Source organism: Charadrius vociferus, unplaced genomic scaffold (genome assembly GCF_000708025.1).
Source record: "Charadrius vociferus isolate BGI_N301 unplaced genomic scaffold, ASM70802v2 scaffold545, whole genome shotgun sequence".
Classification (NCBI taxonomy): Eukaryota; Metazoa; Chordata; class Aves; order Charadriiformes; family Charadriidae; genus Charadrius; species Charadrius vociferus.
The window spans coordinates 221,698-241,609 of NW_009648590.1; the positions used below are offsets into that span (position 1 = coordinate 221,698).

General features: G+C 41.9%; 1 protein-coding gene across 1 annotated transcript in view; it reads right to left on the bottom strand.

Moving 5' to 3' along the window:
• BMPER (BMP binding endothelial regulator) overlaps positions 1-19,912 on the bottom strand; it is a 148,502-nt gene that overhangs the window by 31,202 nt on the left and 97,388 nt on the right. Inside the window, 2 exon segments of the mRNA XM_009886208.1 lie at positions 11,143-11,479; positions 18,132-18,461. Coding sequence (XP_009884510.1) covers positions 11,143-11,479; positions 18,132-18,461 — 667 coding nt within the window.

A 19,912-nucleotide genomic window follows, 5' to 3' on the forward strand; every position in this document is an offset into this window, starting at 1 on the left:
ATCCAACAAAAATGGACTTTCAAACGTCAGCCAAATCCTTGATATCTGAAAAGAGAGTATGGGGTTTTTCTTGCATATCAACTCCTCCTGGTACAAAATTAAGTCTTTTATAGTCCATGACTCAATCCATTACTAGGTTTCGACTTGGTTTAAGGTTCTTACTTGCCAAAGACACACTGCTGCATAGAGTATTATAAGGTTGTCATCTAACTGGGCCTTACAGGAGCAAAGAAGATTGAGTACCTTTCTAAAAAGATTAGCAATGCTTTCTTCTGAAAGTTTGAGACAAATTTGTGCTTTGACAAAAATAAGACAATACACTTCTTGTGCATGTGAAACCTCTTAACTCCCATCAGAAGGACTTGAGCTTGAGGCCAGGAACCAGGCACTTTCACATTTTAATCTCAAATCTGCTCTCGGCTTCCTGCACAGCAAAGAACTCTTTCTTCATTTCAACAACTTTAAACCAGGGTGCAGTGAGAATTAAATGTTTACACTGCAATTTGAAAATGTAAAGTGCTAAGAAGGAGCACTTAGGAAATGAACTTTGTAAACTTTTTCCTTGCTGCTATGGTATCCACCATCCTCAATAGCCTCTTACTTCATGTACTCATAGAGTACATAACCTTAAGCACTCACTCACTGTAAACTACATACCTCACTTGAGAGCTGATGTACAAAAATCAGCTGTCTGAATACCTTAACACTTACGACAGCTTCCTCTGGACTGATCATAAGAAAAATGACTTGTTATTAATTTTCACATGCTGGATTTATTTTAGCTTTTATGTTTCAGGAATATTATATAAACAGAATGTTAGTTGTAGGAGTACCCAGGAATGCAAGAAAACATATGGCTCCAACTCCCTTCAGTATTCCCAGCACATTCCCCACCAATTTTAATTTCAACTGGCTTAAGTGGAGGAGTCAGGGAGAGACTTAAATGCTCTCATCCTCTGCATATCATGATGAAGAGGTGAAATCACAGCACCTGTTCTCACATATGCAGAGCTCTCCATTTGGATAAAAATATAACCTTATCGCTCCCTTTGGGTGAGGAAGAAACTGGTTATGTTGTATTTTGGATCCAGTGGCATTTTAGTTCTAACCCTGCTCCAGGATGGCACTGGCAATCTCCAGTCTTGAGACCTCACCACGTTAGCGTAAGTCTATGGCTGCTTTGATGAGTCCTTCAGAGACAGAGTTAATTACGAGAGCAGAGCCACACATGCATGTTTCTAAGCGGCGTCTCAACAGTTTATAGGGTGGGTGAACCTGACACACATACCCATGCACGCAGCCTGTGCCGTGTGCCTTACCCAAGATTAGGTATTGTGATGGTAAATATTTGACATGGATAAATACATATTCCTGTATTAGTACAAGTACCTCCACCCATTCTTGCCTTACTTCCCACAAGTCTGCTCTTTGCTCTGGTGTTGCAACGCCCTGGGGTACAATAATCCTCAGGTGCCAAGATTTGCCATGGTAGGTCACGAGCTTTTGCTGTCATGCCCCAAACCCTCATCAGCACCGGCCCTGCTGCATATGGCTGTTTGGGACCCATGTGCTCACAAGTTAAAGGAGCGCTCTGCCTGCCTCTCATCACGCTGCCGGTGCGTGGTGCTCCATCTGCTCTTGCTCTCGGTGCTCTGCTGCACAGGGAGCGAACGTTTTGCAGGTTGAATGGCAGCAGTAGAGGCCTCCCGAAACAGCTTGCGCTGCGCTTGTTTGCGAGGCTGCGTAAATCACCAGTAATGTGAGGTGCTGATTCCTTCACGTGCTGTGAAGACTGAAGGAAAAAACGAGGCTTGAGTAATTAACAGAAGTTAATTGCTTTACACACTAGCACTTTGCACACTTGAGAGACCAAGTATGGAGTATGGGACTTTCACATGTCTACTGACAGAGCGAGCCCTTGCGGGGACGGACAGGAGAGGAGCAGATTTGCCTTTACCCGAGATTCCTATGTTACACCACAGACAGCTACTAAAAAGCTGACATAATGCAAAGGTCACCAGAGATCTCGAAGACTAGGAACAACCCAGATTTTTTGGATGCCCTGTGAGATTTAGGAAACAACAGCAAAACTGAAGGAAAAACCTTCAGCTATTAAAAACATCCACAAGAAAGCTTTCAGTTAAACCTAACCCATACAAAATCTCCAGAAGGGACCCCTTGCATGCGGCAAGTCAGCTCTCCAAACAACAGTGAGAGCAAGCTCGATAAGCTGCTCGGAGCTGTCAAAACCTTCCTAAGGCAAATGTTCTACAGAAAACTTTTTTGTGCCGGTCACAGCTCACGTCCTGCTTTGTCTGGTTATCCTGCCAGAAGCATAAATGAACTCATAAGAATAACAGGAGGATTAGGTTAAGCTTATTTTTAAAACGTTTCCCACAAATTCGTCTCATTTGCCTGCTTATAAACACCCTCGTTCATCTCTGCTGTGTGTCTAATTAGGCAGGATATACTGCAGGTGGCTTAAAATAGGAGCTGAAATATAGTAGCTCTGCAGTTATGCATGTTAAAGGAAAGGTAATTAAAATTTCATGCTATGTGATGTAAACCGATCATCTCAGGGGCCTGAAAGGGATTTCTCCACCATATATGACATGGCACAGTTGGCCAGCTACAGTGTGGGTGGGTTTCTTCTTCCTTGCAACACTTATTAGCCTCTGCCCAAGGCAGAATATGAGATCCAATGGGTTGGTTTCTTGAATTATATATTCACTGAAATAGACATATTACTATCAGCTAAGCATCTCTGGATCTTCTTTAAAATCAATACTGCAATAAAGTTTAAAACATAAAAATCTAAAATTAAATTAAAACAAACTAGCAAAGAAAGCACTGCTGTGAACATGTCTTAGAGGTTAATTAAAATGAGATCGAACAGAGGTCTTGGATTTTGTAGCAGCCGTAGTTAAAATTCCATGGTACCTGACAGAGATATAGGGTGGTTTCCTCTGATGATACTGACAACTTTTCTGAATAGCATCTCTCCAAAAAATAGGATTTATTTTCGCAGCTAAAAAGAATACTTCAGTGTAGCAAGTATTTTTGCTTTGGGAATGGATCAAGTTGCACCAAATGGCAGGTGGAGTCTCTTAAAACATTTCCACAAGGGAGGATATCACTTTGCTTTTCTACCAGTTCCTCCCCACACCTGCTCTCCTTTTCTTTTTAAACATCATGCATTGTATTATTATATTATTGTATTACTGAAACATCAGGGGTGTTTTCCAGGAAGGGAAAGGGCCCTTTCTGAAAATACTTACTAGTGTATGCAACAGGGATGTGCCTGTATTTTGGCATGATAGTCCTAGGGCACACTCATGCTTACTGCGGAATAGTGGCATTTTAAGATGGCAGCTTTAATAAAGATATTTGAGATGGGGAACCCTGTATTAAAGAAATTATGCCTAGGGCATGTTTAAAAGCCTATCAGAGAAGCTTTGAAAAATGTGAGGGACAGCAGACCTAGCATTGCAGGCTTTTCTACAAACTTCTTACAGCCAAGAAGAGAGAAGCACAAGTGAACTTAAGTTAGTGAAACACAGAAAGGATCTCTCAGTTGCCTGTGGCCAGACAAATTAGGTCTCCTGCCTTGGAAAGCCACCTCTTAGATTTCCCCTAGGAAAAAAAGTGGCAAGCAGACCAGATCTGGGAGCCCTGATATGAATACATTTCACTTTGACTACTCCATAAAGAACAGACCCACTGCCTCTGAACCAGCTGAAGCTTTCTTCAATTGTCTGTGGTACAGTGAATGGTGGGAAGGTTAACCGAGGATTACTAACTGATGCAAGAGATTAGTGTAATAAACTTGCATGGTACAGGAACAGTCACATGATGAAAACCTGTTGCTCACATATAACAAAATTCCCATTGACTTCAACGAATCGGGATTTTATCCCATGACTCAAAGGCACTGTCGCAAAACAAACAAAACCACCCTATCAAGCCTCTCTTAAAGGTAATCCAGGAACAACAAGTTCTGAGAATGCAGTCCCTATTGACAAGCAAGAAGGGCATTTATGGTACCATGCTTTTCTGTTAGATGTCTCCCCCCCTCCTCCCTTCCCCATAGTTCCTACCAGCCTTCAGGATCATTTTTGTCTCAGTCAAACTGATCATACATTTTCACATAGTCTCACATCTGTCAGACACTGGGCAATGAGGAAGACAGTATTTGGTTATGAAACACCTGACTTGAATTTCATTGAGCCAGGTAATAAAACAGAAAGAGATGAAGTTTTACTAGGCAGAAGCAGGTTTTTGTAATAAGTCTCTATATACCTGCACGAGTGATAATCACAAATTGAGTTCCTTCCTGGAAAAGAGAGAAAGAAAGCCTCATATTGTACTTGCAGCCACTAGGAAGTAACATCACGTTCAATGTAAAAGGACGTCAGGTAGGGTTGTGATCACGTAATTAGGTAAGCAAAACAAACACATTCCAGACATGCCATCCTTTGAAGCAAAGGAAATTTCCCTGAGTTTTAATCACAGAGTAGCATGCTGCTTCATCTGGTTTTCCTATAAAAAAATCTTTCCTTGTTAAAAAAAAAAAATCATTAACTTTCCATATAGGGAAGCACAAAGTGGGTCATCGGGGAAGCATGCGCTTCTCAGATGGCAGCAAGCCACGGATGGTCCCAGGTGAATGGTGTCTGTCCAACACCACAGCCTTGTCAGATTTTGGAGCCCTCTCCACCCTCATCCCCCCCGTTCCAAATACCTCAACAGGAAAGGAGACATCTGTGAATCCTCTGGCACTGCTTCAATGTTTTACAGCTGTAATAACCACCGATATGAAGAGAAGAATGTTTTCTAGCCCCAAATTCCTGAGGTACTTTTCTAAACAGACACAAGTGGATGGGGCTTGGTTATGTGAAAAATACCCGGTCAGGGGCAGGGGTGTGGGGGAAAGATGAAGAGGAATTATGATCTGCAGATAATTGAGCTCAGCTTGGCTGCAGATTTATCTTTTCTGACCACTCAACCTATTTGTCCAAATCCAAACTTCTAATCCTTAAATCTAAACAGTATTTTTCTGGCAGCTTGCACTCACTCTTGGCTTTATCAGATGAAAAATACTTCAAGCAGGAGGCTTAAAACAGTGGTGATCTATAGACATATATATGTGGCATTTTTTGCAGTACTCCTTAGCATCAACATATAGATAGCAAATGTTGATGCTTGCTGTTAGAAATCCCAAAGTGCATCCGACACTTGCAAGTCCATTTTCTCCCATTTGTTAGCACTGTAAGTCACAGTGCCTCTTACCAGGACATCAGTGAGTTCATTGCGGCCTTACATAAGATGCACAGGCTGACATTTAGAAGTGGTTTGGGGAATAATGACTATTCATATAGGGGCATAAAGTAAAGGCAGCAGGCAGCCCGGCCAGATATGTGTGGAGAATGTGTTCCCAAGCACCAGTGCTCTTGTAAGGGTTGGGAACACCAACTCTCCCAATGCCTACACATTTAGGCTCAGTCCTTTGCCTATACAAGGATCACCTTGTATAAGTAGAATGATATAAAGCATAGTATTTCTCCACAGAAATCCTGAATTATTAAGCACTTAATAATGCAAGCAACTAAAGCTCCAGTGGTATCTTCAAATAGATGGAAGACTCAAAGATGCTGAACAGAGCATTTGAAGAACAGAACTCAAGACTGGAAAGTGGAGCATCTAGCTCATAGGAAACTTCTGGTACAGATTTGCTTAAAAAAAATACAATTATTATTTCAAATATTTTTAAAATCCTTTCTAACCAGAAGCTCCCTGGCTCGTACAGCTGCTTAGTGACAATGTGCCCAAGAAGCAGAGTAAATTGTTTCATCCTGAGCTCCTCTCTGCTGTGGTTACACTGCAGACTCAGGGCCAACTTTGGGCAGGCGGTCTGACAGGCGTAGGAACCTCCCTACCTTAGCACGAGGGCAAATGGGAGCAACAGTCCCTGCTCTGTGTTGGGTCTGCAAGTGGACCGACCATGGCTTTGTGCCGTCAGTCATTTTTTCCAGCCAACATCACTTGCTTGTCTTGAAGGAGAGAACAGGCCAGCTCTGCCCGGGGGCACATGGAGAGACAGATGTGGAGGCTGCTGCAGGAGCAGGAGCTGGGGCAGGAGCAGAAGCCACCCTGGTGAGCAGTCAGAGCTACAGCCGCCCTTCAGTTACACCACCGACAAGCCCTGGAGCAGCCCGGTCTCAGCTGGAGCAGCACAGGCGACTGCTGTGCCCATATGCACAGCCAGGACCAGAAAACCTCATGGGGAGAATTTTGCAATACGCACCCTTGGCAGCACACAGAGGGCTCCAGAGGTCCCAGTTCCAGCCATTCCTTTAACACTTGAAATGGGCTTTTCTGAAGTCATTCTTCAGCCTACATTTCTTTTGCACCATCCTGCTGAGTGAACATAGGGCCATAACCACATGAATTTTACAGCTGTAGGACATCATTGTTAACAAGGGAAAAAAACCTTCAAACCTTCTGCTTCAAAGCCACAAACTCTTGATGCCCGTCTTTTAAATAGAGCTTGTAATTAACTTAGCAATGCTATGGCTCACATGCTCTCTGCAGCCATTCATGGCATATCTGTCAAACTTAATAACAGGCAGCTGATGGACTACACAACATTGCAATTTATACTCTAACTCTAAACAATAATATTTGCTCTAGTTAAGTGGAAATTTTCAGAAAAACTGCAAGACTGCAGTAGTTAACTGCATAAAGTTAATTGGTTAACTGAAAAAGAAATTCATTAGCTGATTAACTGAAAGCTAAGATGGAGTAATGTCAGCACAGTCACAAGCAACTTTTAAGACACGAATTGCAATAAAGTAGACTGCAATTTCTGAATGTATTTGATTAACAGATTCAAACAAATGAGGCTATTACTATGTTAATTACTGCTTGCCATAAAATACTGAATACGATTAAATTCAAGTGTTTAAGAGGAAAACATACCTCTTAGGACAATTACAAAAGAGAAAAGAATAACCAATTATTTGGTACGCTGTTGTCTGTTAAAAATGCAATAATAATAATAGCAACAATAACAAAAATATATAATAATAATAGGAAGAGTAATAATAATAAAAAGACTTGTCTCAAGAATTAGAAGCACAAATTTTCCAATCTCAAATGGGGAAATTTACTGCATGACAAAAGCAAGACATTGAATATTTTTCCCAAAATTACAGCAGTAGTGAGAGTCTTGAGCAATGTGTAACTAGTCATTTATGAACTCAGCTGCTGTGTAGGTGTATTAGAGATGGGCGATATACTGATATCATATTGATGCGATGCTCCAAATCCATTTTATTAAAAAAACCTACTAGAAAGCCATGGATGCTTATAAGATCAGGTGTTACTAGGAGTATTAGTGTCGAGCCTTCCATTACGGTGCCTCCTGCAGCCCAACCTGTCCCTGTATTGAGCAGCATTGCTGTGCCTCTCTCACTGCAGTCCCCACACCCCTGTTTGGGGCTGCCCACTTCTGTGCCTCCCAAGGAGGCTCCCAAGAGGTGTCAGCCACGGCCAAGCAAAGCAGGCATGGGGGCACACCAGGGACCTGCCTCCCACGGCATGGTGCTCCCTGGTCTCACGGGGACTGCAGTCACCTCCAGGCCCCTGCTCCATCACAGCCCAAAGATACACAATCCACGTAGTAGGGCTTGGTGAGCACAGAAAGTCCTCTTCTCCTTCCTCAAGTCACCTAAGCTCCCCAAAGCTCCATCCAAGAGCTGAAATAGTACCATAATATTTCTTGATAATGTGATAGAGCTTTTCTGGTAACCACAGCATGAGAAATTCAGATGGTATCACCTATTTTTAGTGTTGCTTATAGTGAAGAGCAGCTTCAGGAATCTGAGTGCAAGCTTTAGGGCATACATGGCCAAAGTATCCTCTGTAAAAACCTGCTACTGAGTAGCCTTGGTAACATTTTCTTTTTTTGGCAAGGTATAATCCAGGAGGCTTAGCCATATTAAAATATCAAAATAGACAAGTGGCAGTGGTGATAATTGTCACTGCTAATCTCTTTGTCATCCAGGCTTTACCAAAATCTCCTGGAAATTCAAAATCGTTTCACTGCTTAATGAACTTGCCTCCATAAAGTTCAACCCTAAGGGTTATTTTTAGAGTATTACTCATGAGTACTGAACAACTAGCAATGCATTAAAGACAAACAAAAAATACCAACCCAAAACTAAACAAAACAAACCACAATTAAAAGCCCATAAAACGTGTCTAGTTACAAAACAAAGAATTAAGAGAGTGGTGTAAAATTAGATGCTAAAATTGTTAGTTTGCAGTCTGGACTATTTCAAAATCCTTTCTTGTGTGCTTATATTGTGCTTTCTTCTACCATCCACTTTGCAGAGATTCGCAAGTCACCAATGCCACAACATCAAAAAAAGGGTTAAGGGCAAGGTGCACAACCATTTCTCCTAAGGTGTCACAGATCTATCAAGGTCTGCTCAAGAGTCAGCTGTTCTTCACCCCACAACCATGCAGCTAGAATTCTACCCTTTAAAACATTAACCATATCCTTTTCACCTAACAATCATGACAATCTTGCTGTATATGTTTTTTGGATGGCTAACAAAAGGAGAAACTCCAGCTGTAAAAAGAATGAGACTTAAAATGAATTTGAGACATCTTCACAGAAATCTCCTCAGTAACACAGTGTCAGACAAATGTTTGCAATGCATTGTTCGCTGCCTTTTTTGGTATTTGGAGAAAACACACCCTAATTCGTAATGTTCCTGAAATGCTGAGTTTATTTCTATTTCTGAGAATTCTTATTAACAGCAGGTCACTACCAGAGCAGCATAATGAAAATGAGGCAATGTTGATAACATAGGCGAGAATGACCAAGAAAGGTTAACTCTTGAGAATGCAGTATTTCAAATGGAAAAATTCCATAATATGTAATGATGGAGAGTAAAAACTGAGAAGCTATTCAATTCAAAGAGCAGATGAATAGAAAAATGAAAGAACCTGACCGCACCGTTCTGCCTCTTCACTTCTCTTACTGCTAGGATCTTGTTTATAGTCAGAAAAGTAGAATTGGAAACATTTTAGGTAAACCAAGCCTGAAATTAGAGAACATTGACTAAATATGCTTTTCTAAGAAAACCTCAGTAAAAAACTCTAAATGTTAATTTAAATTTTTTTTAATGGTAATTTAAATTTTCTGCAAAAGTACATCACCAGCAATAGGTTCTTTGAAAAAAAATTAACGAAAAATGAAAATCTCTCAAGTACTCATATTTATACTTAAATACACACACACACATATTTATATATGTAAAGATTTATGTTAGAAAGGTTCCCAGAAATTTCTTGAATGTGTGTATCATAATCATTATCTACTTGTGGGAATTGTATGAAAAGTATGAAAAATGGTCATGGTCACTGAATATATTGCTTGCTACAACTTTGTCAGTTTCTAACAAGAAGTAGCATTCTACTAAACACCATTATTTGATTTTAATTTATATATTATCCTTGATTCCTGTATTGGGAGCTGAGCATTCTAAGAGCTGGCAACATCTAAATGGAAGCAAATGAACAGCTACTTCTGACAGAATATGATGGTCATTTCAACATAAAGTTTCCTTAGGGGAAAAATAGACTTTTCTACAAAAGGACATAATCATATTAAATACTTGCTGGATTTTGTTGTTTTTCCCAGACAAATAGAAGACATAATTTTAAAGGAACAGAAATGCTCTACGGTAATTCTTGTGTGCAAGCATGTAGAGATTTTTTTTCTGGCTGCTGTAGCCAAATTATAAATCATTTTCTGCTGTGGTGTCAGGAAGCGTATTGCACTAAATTAATCATGAGCTACTTTAAAAAAGGGACAAAAAATCCACTGCAAAATGAAACAAATCTCTCTGTGCCTGTTTTCCATTTGCATTGTCATCACTTACCTTTAGAGGATGGTGGAAGTGAGATGGGAATGTTGCTGAAATGCATTCAACAGACCGTGTGTGTGTGTGTGTGTGTGTTAGCATCTCTAGTGCTCTTTGCTGTGCCTCCAGCCATTGGAAAAGATAAAGTATTATAACCTGCACACAATATAATCTTCACTCTTTGCCAGACTCCTAGCACAGGGATACACTATAGCAAACTAAATGCAGAAGCACATAGACTACAAGCCAAGCTGTGTGTCTTCTAGCATATCCCAGTCCCAGACGTATTCTGCTGGGGTAGATAAAAGTCTTTCTGTCTCATTATAAAAGAAGAGGGAAGGCAATTCATAAGGGAAATGGAGTCATTGTAGAAAGCTTTTCCTAATAAGCCCCATAGTTCAGCAGATGTGCACAAGTGGGGAAAGCTGGGAGCACAGAGATCAGGCAGCTCCATCCGCCATCATACAACTGTGACTAGGCTTGCTTTTATCTTTTATGTCAGGCAATCAAAAGAAAAGCTAATTTTATTTACTGAGTAAGGGGCAAATAAACTCACGCCAATTAAAGAACAGAAACGATGTCTCTGTGGTTTAGACTGGAAGCATTTTAAAGATAAAAAAACTTGAATAATTCACTCAGTCAGGGCTTCTAGATCCTCGTCTGTCTTCCTTTGCTCCCAGGGCAGGATGGGCATGCACTGAACTTTTTGTTAACTCTCTCCTTTCAAACTCTCAACCCACAAACTACACCATCCAAGAGGCACAAGTAATATTTAATATCCCTACTTTAATTAAGTAATATTCAAAATGCTCCCTGAGAAGACACACTTCTCTGGACCACAAGCAATAGCAATTAAAGTCAGCCTCAACTTTACAGCTGACTTTGAAATCAGAAAGACCTTACCAAAGTGTTTTGAAGCCTCTTCCCCTGCTCTCCTCAGTCTCAAAAAGTACTTTTTCTCTAGGTGATCACAAACCTGCCTGCCCTTCTCCCTGTTGGCTGCTCGGGTCTTTATTAGCTCAGGACCATCTTCTTCTGATCCCTGACTCAGAAAAACTCACCATAATGTAACTCTAGGCCTGTATATTAATTCTTAGCAAAAGCAGCTCAAAGCATGTGCTCAAACACTACTGAAATTGGGCCAACTGTGTGGTTTTTCTCCTCACACAGTAACTTACTATATCCCTCTGCAGCAAGTCACACTTACCGGTAAAATGTGGTATAATCCACTGTTGAATGACAGCTCTGAAACTCCCACGCTTTGAGTTTCTGGCATTCCCGGTGAGCTCGGAGTTTCACCCTGACTGTCCCATGACAGAGCTCCGGCACAGGTTTTCTCTGCGGGCGGCTGCAGAACTCATTGGACTCCACACGCCAGGATTCGGCAAAGTCATCCACATCAAACTTAAAATTCCCATCCCCCCCAATCAGGTCATCTCGCTTGTGCCCGTTGTAATTGCCACACAGACCACAGAGTTTGCCTTTCAGATGCGGCGCAGCCATGACTTCCACAAAACTGTCTCCATCCCATGAGATTTCCAAGCCTAATAAAGAGATGACACAAAAACATGCACACAAAAAAAAAAAAGAGAAGAAATTGAGGATAACAAACCGTGCCTTATGTTTGTGAAACAGTGTTCATGGGAACCTAAACAAAGCCATTGGCTTCTTTCTGATAATGTTGTTACATTTCTATATACCTCCCAGTAGTAAGTGCCTCTGGCAAGTGTAGTGTTTCTTAAATCACAGTCAATTACAATACACTCATGCCTCTCTCTGTTTGTTTTTGTTCATCCTTGCTAATGAGTGGGGTTATCCTAAAATTTTGGAGCCAAGGCACAGCTACTCTCAGCATTGAAATAGAGCTCTTGCAAAATTCCGCAAATTGAATTTGCTAGGGCAAATTTCTAGCTGATTTCGCAGGGGGGCCAGAAATTCAGCCATTGTCACCCATTGCATAGGTCATAGAATCATAGAATCATCTAGGTTGAAAGGGACCTTCAAGATCATAGAGTCCAACCATCAACTTAACACTGCCAAAACCACAACTAAATCATGTCCCTAAGCACCACATCTACCCATCTTTTAAATACGTCCAGGGATGATGATTCAATCACTTCCCCAGGCAGCCTGGTCCAATGTTTGATAATCCTTTCAGTGAATAATTTATTCCTAATATCCATCCTAAATGTACCCTGGCACAACTTGAGGCCATTTCCTCTTGTCCTATCACTTGTTACTTGGGAGAAGACACTGACACCCACGTCTCTACAGCCTCCTTTCAGGTAGTCGTAGAGAGCGATAAGGTGTCCCCTCAGCCTCCTTTTCTCCAGGCTAAACAACTCCAGTTCCCTTAGCTGCTCCTCGTAAGATTTGTGCTCTAGACCCCTCAGCAGCTTTGTGGCCCTTCTCTGGAAATGCTCCAGAATCTCAATGTCTTTCTTGTAGTGAGGGGCCCAAAGCTGAACAGAGTACTCAAGGTGGGGCCTCACCAGTGCCAAGTACAGAGGGATAATCACTTCCCTAGTCCTGCTGGCCACACTATTCCTGATACAGGCCATGATGTTGTTGGCCTCCTTGGCCACCTGGGCACACTGATGGCACATATTCAGCCAGCTGTCTACCAATTCCCTCAGATCCTTTTCCGCCAGGCAGCTTTCCAACCATTCTTCCCCAAGCCTGTAACGCTGCATGGGGTTGTTGTGACTCAAGTGCAGGACCCGGCACTTGGTCATGGGCATACAAAGGTGTCCATGCACTATGAGACTCCACCAGTGACCACATTATAGAAAACATCCTTTTCTCGCCTGCAAAGCTGACACTGATCACTCTTTTTGGTGAACCCAACTGTTCCAATACAAGTACCTTATTTTGTGTGGATAAAGAGAGTTAAAAAGATGACCACAAAGAGATGTCAGACAGGTAAAACTGTTGTAAGAAGGCATTCTGATCTGGATTCAAACTGTTCATTCAAAAGATGTTAATTACTAACCTTTTGAAGTTGTCTTTGTAAGTCAGCAACACTGAAGAATGATGGTAAACATCTAACTTTCATTTAGCGGCTGGGATGTAAGTGCTCTGCTACAATCTGTTTTACAGTAAGGTTTTGCACTTCTAGTACATCATACTCAAAATTGCTTTCCGTGGGTGAAATCCATTTTATCTGTCTGTACCCATCTAAAAGCTAGGTGTCCAGCTTAAGTCAGCTGTCTGGGCCCTCTCTTTCATGGAGAGAAATACACAGCTCTGGGTCACAACATGGGTGTCTAACGCAGAGGGAATAAACTACCTTCTGAATGCCTTTCTGTTTCCAGTGATACTGTAGAGGGCACAGAGATCAGGTGGAGACTAAACTTCTAGTTTTTACCTGGGTGATTGTAAATTAAATGAAATCCATCCTCTGAGGAGTAAACATGTATCTCATAAGGGAAAGCAATTTCAGTATCATATGGGACAAAAACAACACCAAAAAATTACTGCTGCTTAACTTTTACCCAAAAATGGCCTTTCTTTTAAGTATTTCCAATATCTGATGAATGCTACTACTTCACATCTCTGCATTAACCCTGCATCTGAAGGTGACAAATCATTTTGCTGATGTTAATTTATTCCCATAACGTACCTGTGTGCAGCAGTTAGTTTAGGATAAACACAGGAACCTGCTTTTAAATAGGATAATCCAGATTTTACCCTCTTCTCCCTGCCTGGCCAAGAATACCAAACAGCATAACTCTGCGGTGCTGGACTAGGGCTTCACTCCAGCTTTCTACATTTGCTGTGTGGGCTGGCTTAGCACCACCCTTTCCTCTTGTAAATCAGTGCTTGTCACTATGTGATCCAAATCCTGCCCTATCCTCATGTAAGTAATTAACATACCAGTGACTCAGTTCAAAGCTGGAACCCTTCCTTTAGCAACACATCCCATTGTCTCCTATGACAATTCGTACCCGCTCCACAGAGAAACAGGGTGAGGCTCAAATGGCAATTATGTCTATAGAAGGGGTCCTTTGCCATCGATAGATACTGTCCTGGCGCTTGTGTGGTTTACACTGTGTCACCAAGAGTTTGGGCAACAATTTACTCAGCAAGGTTGTGCAGATAATTCTGTGTCACCGCTCACTACAGTCTATTGCGTCATGGTTTTGTATCAGTATAGGGTAACAATGACGGCACAAGTAGGTCCTGAGCTGACTATGCCTGAAAGCAGTTTCAAATTATCTAATAAACCCAGCACAGATAGGGCCACTCTGTCCTCCTCCAAAGGCACTTTACACCCAGCCAACTGAGAAATTGTGCAAGACTACAATTGTTAACAAGGCCAGCACAGTGGCAAGGAGGAAAGCTGCCTTTTAAGCTGCTTCAGACATTATCATTGCTGGACAAATTCAAATTCCAGCTGTCTTTGCTTCTGACAACACCAAACAAAATAAAACACAGCTTGATTTACAGACACCAGATTAATACTGCCGTGCTGGCATTTAGAAAAACCTTGCCATTAACTTATAAACTAAGGTTTTTTTCAGACTTGAGACTCCTATAAACTTTTTCAAAGCCTAAAGCATCAAGGTCCAAATTCTCAGACAGTTCTCTTCAGAAAATAACTCCGGTTTTCAGGGCGGTGTTCAACTTCTTCCCCAAACGAACTCCCTCAGAAGCTGCTGACTTTAAGCAGAGTCACAAAAGACTGGCAAGTGATTCTATCTTAATTTTCCTTTTACAACTTTTTTTCTCAAGCCAAGACTTACTGAATTCCAGTGAAACCACTCACATTCATTATGAAACGTTAACTCTAAAATTATCCTGAATATTTGTGTGTCCTTTGTGAGAGTTAAGTTAATCTACTTGTTACACATTGCTCTGTGAACTCTAGGTATGAAGGCAAGAATAACAAAATTATGACTTGTCATCTCAGCATATAAAAATGCACCTTTTAAAATCTAAAGATACCTGCTTTGATTACTGGATTTGATTCAAGAGACTCACAGTTTAACTCCCAGTTTAACATCCACAAAAGGATGTAATTTCCTCTTAGCTGGGTACTGTTTAATTACACTATATTCTGCTGTAATTGCTCAGATGGAAGGGTAATTTCTAGCTTTGATGAACAGCCTAAAGGTTTCTGTCCATAATGGAGCTTATTCCCTTTTGGGGTAATGAGAAAGGCTATTTACTCCTACACATGATAATTTTGTTGGAGCCTGATCACACTGTGCAGTGTGTGCCTTTTTGTTTGTTCACAACGAGAAAATTCAGTTGGTTTTTGTAAACCAACAAGACCTGTGACAGACGGGATTATGCTATGGAGCGATGTTTGAAATGGTCTCCTTGGCAGACAGAAATTGTTTGGAAGAGTTTCTTGGTGCCCCCCCTCCCCCCAAAATGGATGAGTTTCCCGTTCACTTGGACAAGGATCAGAATCCAAGAGATGTGAAGCCAAAGGATGCAGCATCTGTCCCATCTGGGGATGTGCAGAAAAGGAATATTCTCTGAGTTACTTTTTAGGGTTTTCCAATTTTCCCCTTTCTTTGAAGAATGCTTGACCAACTTGTTACTTGATTTCTTAACTTGGCACACTGTGTGCTCTACTGCATTTAAAAAAAATTCCTTCTGGATTTATGCACATCAGTCACTGAGTTCCCCATGCTGGGAACTCCCATCAGTTGTTCTGCATGATTTTTCACGGTAAAGGCATCCTCGAGAACTGGCAGACTACTGTTCCCCAAAGATTAAGTGCCAAAGTGGTACAGAACACCTCAGCAAAGCAGGTTTGTGCAAAAGATCAGCACAGAAAAAACAACAACAAAAAAAATGCTCCTGCACTAAAGGGACAGATAAGTAACACCAGCCCTGTGACCCTCTGCTCTCTCGTTATTTTAACACACAGATTTTGGACAAGGACTCAACACCGTCCCAACCACACGCATGACGAAGTACCTGCAAGTGCAGGGTGCCAGAATTGCTGCTGCATGGCATCCAGGGTTACAGCTGGTGAGGAATTTAGCAACAAAACAGGTTTTCACTGGAAAATGCCAATTCATCAGAACTGAAATTCTTCAGGGAGACATATCGGATTCAATGAACTTCCAACACAGCACAGGCAAGGCTCCAAGCTGGTTTCCTGCCAGCTCGCCTGGTGGGCTGCCTGGAAGCCTGGACTCTCAGGGTATGCAACTCCAGGACAGCCCTGCCATGCAGATTGCCCTGTAGCCAGGGACCACAAGGCTTCCTGAAGCTTTGGGCTCCCCTGTTCTATCCAGGGCTCAGCTCCCAGCTCTGCAAAAGGAAAACCAAAAGCCGTGGGAATGCTGGCTGAGCTGTAAGCACCAGACCCTCCACTTCCCAGCCCAATTGTACTTTGAATTTTGTTTCTAGAGCAGTGGTTTTGCTTATTTTTCACTACTTCCTCCCGCCCCCTCTTTTTTCAGCCTACACTGGGAAAGCATATATGTTTTAAAAAATCCATGTTTCATTCTGAAACAGAGAATATTCTTCCTTTCCCCCCCCCAGCACTCAGAATTTCCTGTGGAACAAAAAGTTTATCTTTAAACTAGTTCTACTCAGCACATTCCTCCTCTCTACAGCCTCTCTGCTGCTTCTCCTCTCCCAGCAAAATGGAGCCATGCCGTTCTGCTGCTTTCCAGGCCTTACGTGCTGAGGAAAGCGGGACTTGGCCCATCATGCTGCGTTCAGCAAGAGAAACCTGATCCTGCTCCGTTAAGAGGAGGAATTATTTAGGCTATAATTTGCAGTGATTACACACTGTTTGGTATGTTGTCATATGCCATGTTTGCACTCCCTCTGCCAACACATGGACAAGGATGTGTGTAGTCATTTATTAAGCTTGCACCAGAGACAAACGGAATAGCAGCAGGATTAGCTGTCATTCATCTTCGATGGAAAACCTTTCCCTGGCCTGTGGTTGGCTAATGAAATCCACATCACCAGAATTCATAGCGTTCAGCTGGCTGCAAAGAGAAACCCTCAAGATGCTTTTAATTAGAAGTTGTGAATAATGGTCAACTTGTGTGCATTTTACAGACAGCCACAAAAATCTGCATTGCCACTTTGAGGAATGAGCCCAGAGCTGGGATCCACATTATGCAGACTTACATTTCCAGGGGCTATACAAACAGGTGTCTAAATTCTCAGCTCAACAGTGGGTGCTAGTGTCCCCCTTGAAAAAAATTATGCCAGATAATGACTATGTGTCACGCCTGTGACCATATCACTTCATAAGAAAGATTTGTTTCACTGCTTTCACATGGCATTTAATTGAATTAACAGTAAATAGTATTCTCACTGAAACAGTGCTTCACTGTGTAAGCGAAATCTCTCAGGGCTACAGTAATACCTAACACATGCTAATGAGAAAGTTTTAAACTTCCCTTCAGTATTTATCTATGCAAGGATAGTATAGCTTCAGAACAGTTTATCAAAACAATTGTAAGTCTTCTGGTTTAGCATTTTGACAATTAATGTATTTTCTAGGACTCAAAAGACCTGAGAGTCTGCCCTCTCCCCTCCCTGTTTCTACAAATAAGGTACCAGATTTTCTGAAGTTTCTGATTTTCTTTTGCTTCTGGTGCTGTGGGCTCTCTGTTCCTTGCAGACACTCTTACTCAAGCACAGAGCAAGCCCAACAAGACAACACTGAACAGCAAATTAGGCCTTGGTTTTAAAACTAGGACCTCCATTTCACTGGGTAGCCCCACTGAAATGTTTCCGTAATTTGACAACTTAAACTCATTCCAGCCATTAGTAACTATAATTTTATATAATTGCTGACTTAGACTGACTGTAAGGTATGTTGCTGCATCTGGGAAAAAAACTGCATGTTATGTTTAAGAACTGATCTCCTCTCTGTTCTTAACTATAAGCATCAAACAATGACCCTGCATAAGCCACTTGCAAATTACAGGAAGAAAAAATCATGGCACATTCATCTATGCAGACAGTAAACTGTCAGCTGCAGTATGAAAAAGAGCTTAGCAAATGTTCTGCAAAGACTTCAAACTCACAGTTGGGATCTCTGCTTGTGGGCTGCAGGGATTTTGAAAGCACTTTAGGTTCTTCAGATCTCTAAAGAGTTATAACTACATTTATTACCGTTATCATGCTTTTTTACTAACTGCTGTGCATGTTGCACTTGAGGAGTTCTTCAGGGAGAAGACACACACACATGCACACTTGCCCTACCTGCTTTGGTTGTCACTTTCAGCAAATAACCATCCAAATCGATCTGAAATTGCGGTGTCTCGAAAGGTAGTGAGATGCGGGTCCCATTCCACTTCACTGTGAGGTGCTGCTGGAGGCTGATAGTGCTTCTGCCCAACACAAGGTCCACTGACTTTGTCCAGGAGAAAGAACGGGTCCGACGGGCATCGTTTTTTACCAGCACCTGGAAGGGCGAGGCAGAGGAGGAGCAGTCTTTCGTCAAAACGTACTGACATGTTCCCTGAAAGTTAAATGTCCGTCCATCAAAAGTGTTGTAGTGAGGGTCTCCAAATACAGTGCAAACTCCAGGCTCTGCAGGTGAGTGAGAAACAAAAGCGCCATATCAGGATCAATCAAAGTTTGAAAAAAACAGTTGATAAGAACTTAGAGGACGCTGCTCTCACCTAACCTATATCTGCCCTATGGGGCAGATCTGGCTGACGCCCACCAGGAATATATATTTTTGAGAAACAGAAGCTTCATGACTTTTGTAGAAGTCTTTCCCAAAGCCGGTGGCAACTAAAGGCCAATCAATCCCTGGGGCAGCACAGGAAGGCTAACCTGTAGCTAGAAACCAAAGATACACCTTCCAACGTGTTTGTCCCTTAAACATAATGTACCACCTGAACAGCTTAGGTTATTACATGTCTGTGAAATTCTTCAAATTATTTCATTTCCAGAAAATACAAGCCCCACTCATGATATCAGAGCAGGCAGAGCCTTGGGCTTCCAGCGCCAACACGTCTTTGGAGATGTGTGATGGGAGCCTTCCCACCTAGCTTCAGCTTTCCAAACATGAAATGTCTAAGCAATTCATCCAGTCTCCCTCTCACTGTCAGAGAGAAACAGATGTGACTAGAAAGTGTTTCATCTCATCAGTTTTAGCTATCTCTTTTAATACATGGGGAATTACTCTCTGGAGGAGCCTGTCTCTCTGCTGCCAGCACTGGGAGTGCAACCAAGTATCTAAGGCTACAGACATTGCTCTCGGAGAGTTAAATTCCCCTGGGATGAACTCCTACCTTTAAGTTGTGTTGTGGGAGCAAAGCCTAATCCACTAACAGAAGCAGAATTCAAAACATCACATGTATGTTTTTGAGGATAATTTTCATGTCCCCAGTTAGGCAGGGGTGATCCCCTGAAATTGAAAGCCCTCAAACCACTTTACCAGGACCTGATTCTGCCCATATTTTACCTAGACACATTTATAAATATCTTACATTTATAAACTAGGCATATCTATGTTTTTTCCCCAAACTACCTCTAGAACCAGCATCTTTATTTAGTGTTACAAGCTGTCATATATGTTGTCTATACACAACTAATTTGTAGTAGTCGTTGCTATCATGCAACCAACATGATGCAATGACTACCTAAGGGCATTGTATCTCTACCAGTCATTTGCATCAGTACAAACTGAGGGAGAAATCTTATTGAAGTTTGCAGCCATACACTGGTCAGAGAAGCTGCAGCTCATAGGCAGAACGTTTCCCCCCTCATGTCAATGATGCTGAGTTACCCTGCAGTTACCCAGCAATTGACTGAATTGCCTTGCAATCAAAGAGAGCAGCAAATTTATTTGCATTGCAGCCTTCTGGTATAACAATAGGTCCTAACCACATCTCATTGCTGCTGTTCCTGGAAGAAGTAGTCTCAAGGCAGAGAAATGCACACTGCTACTGCCAGCTGGATACCCATGGGCTGAGGCTGCTTTTGAAAGATGATGCCTGGTTTAGGGGGAGGGCTTGGAGCATGAATAAAAT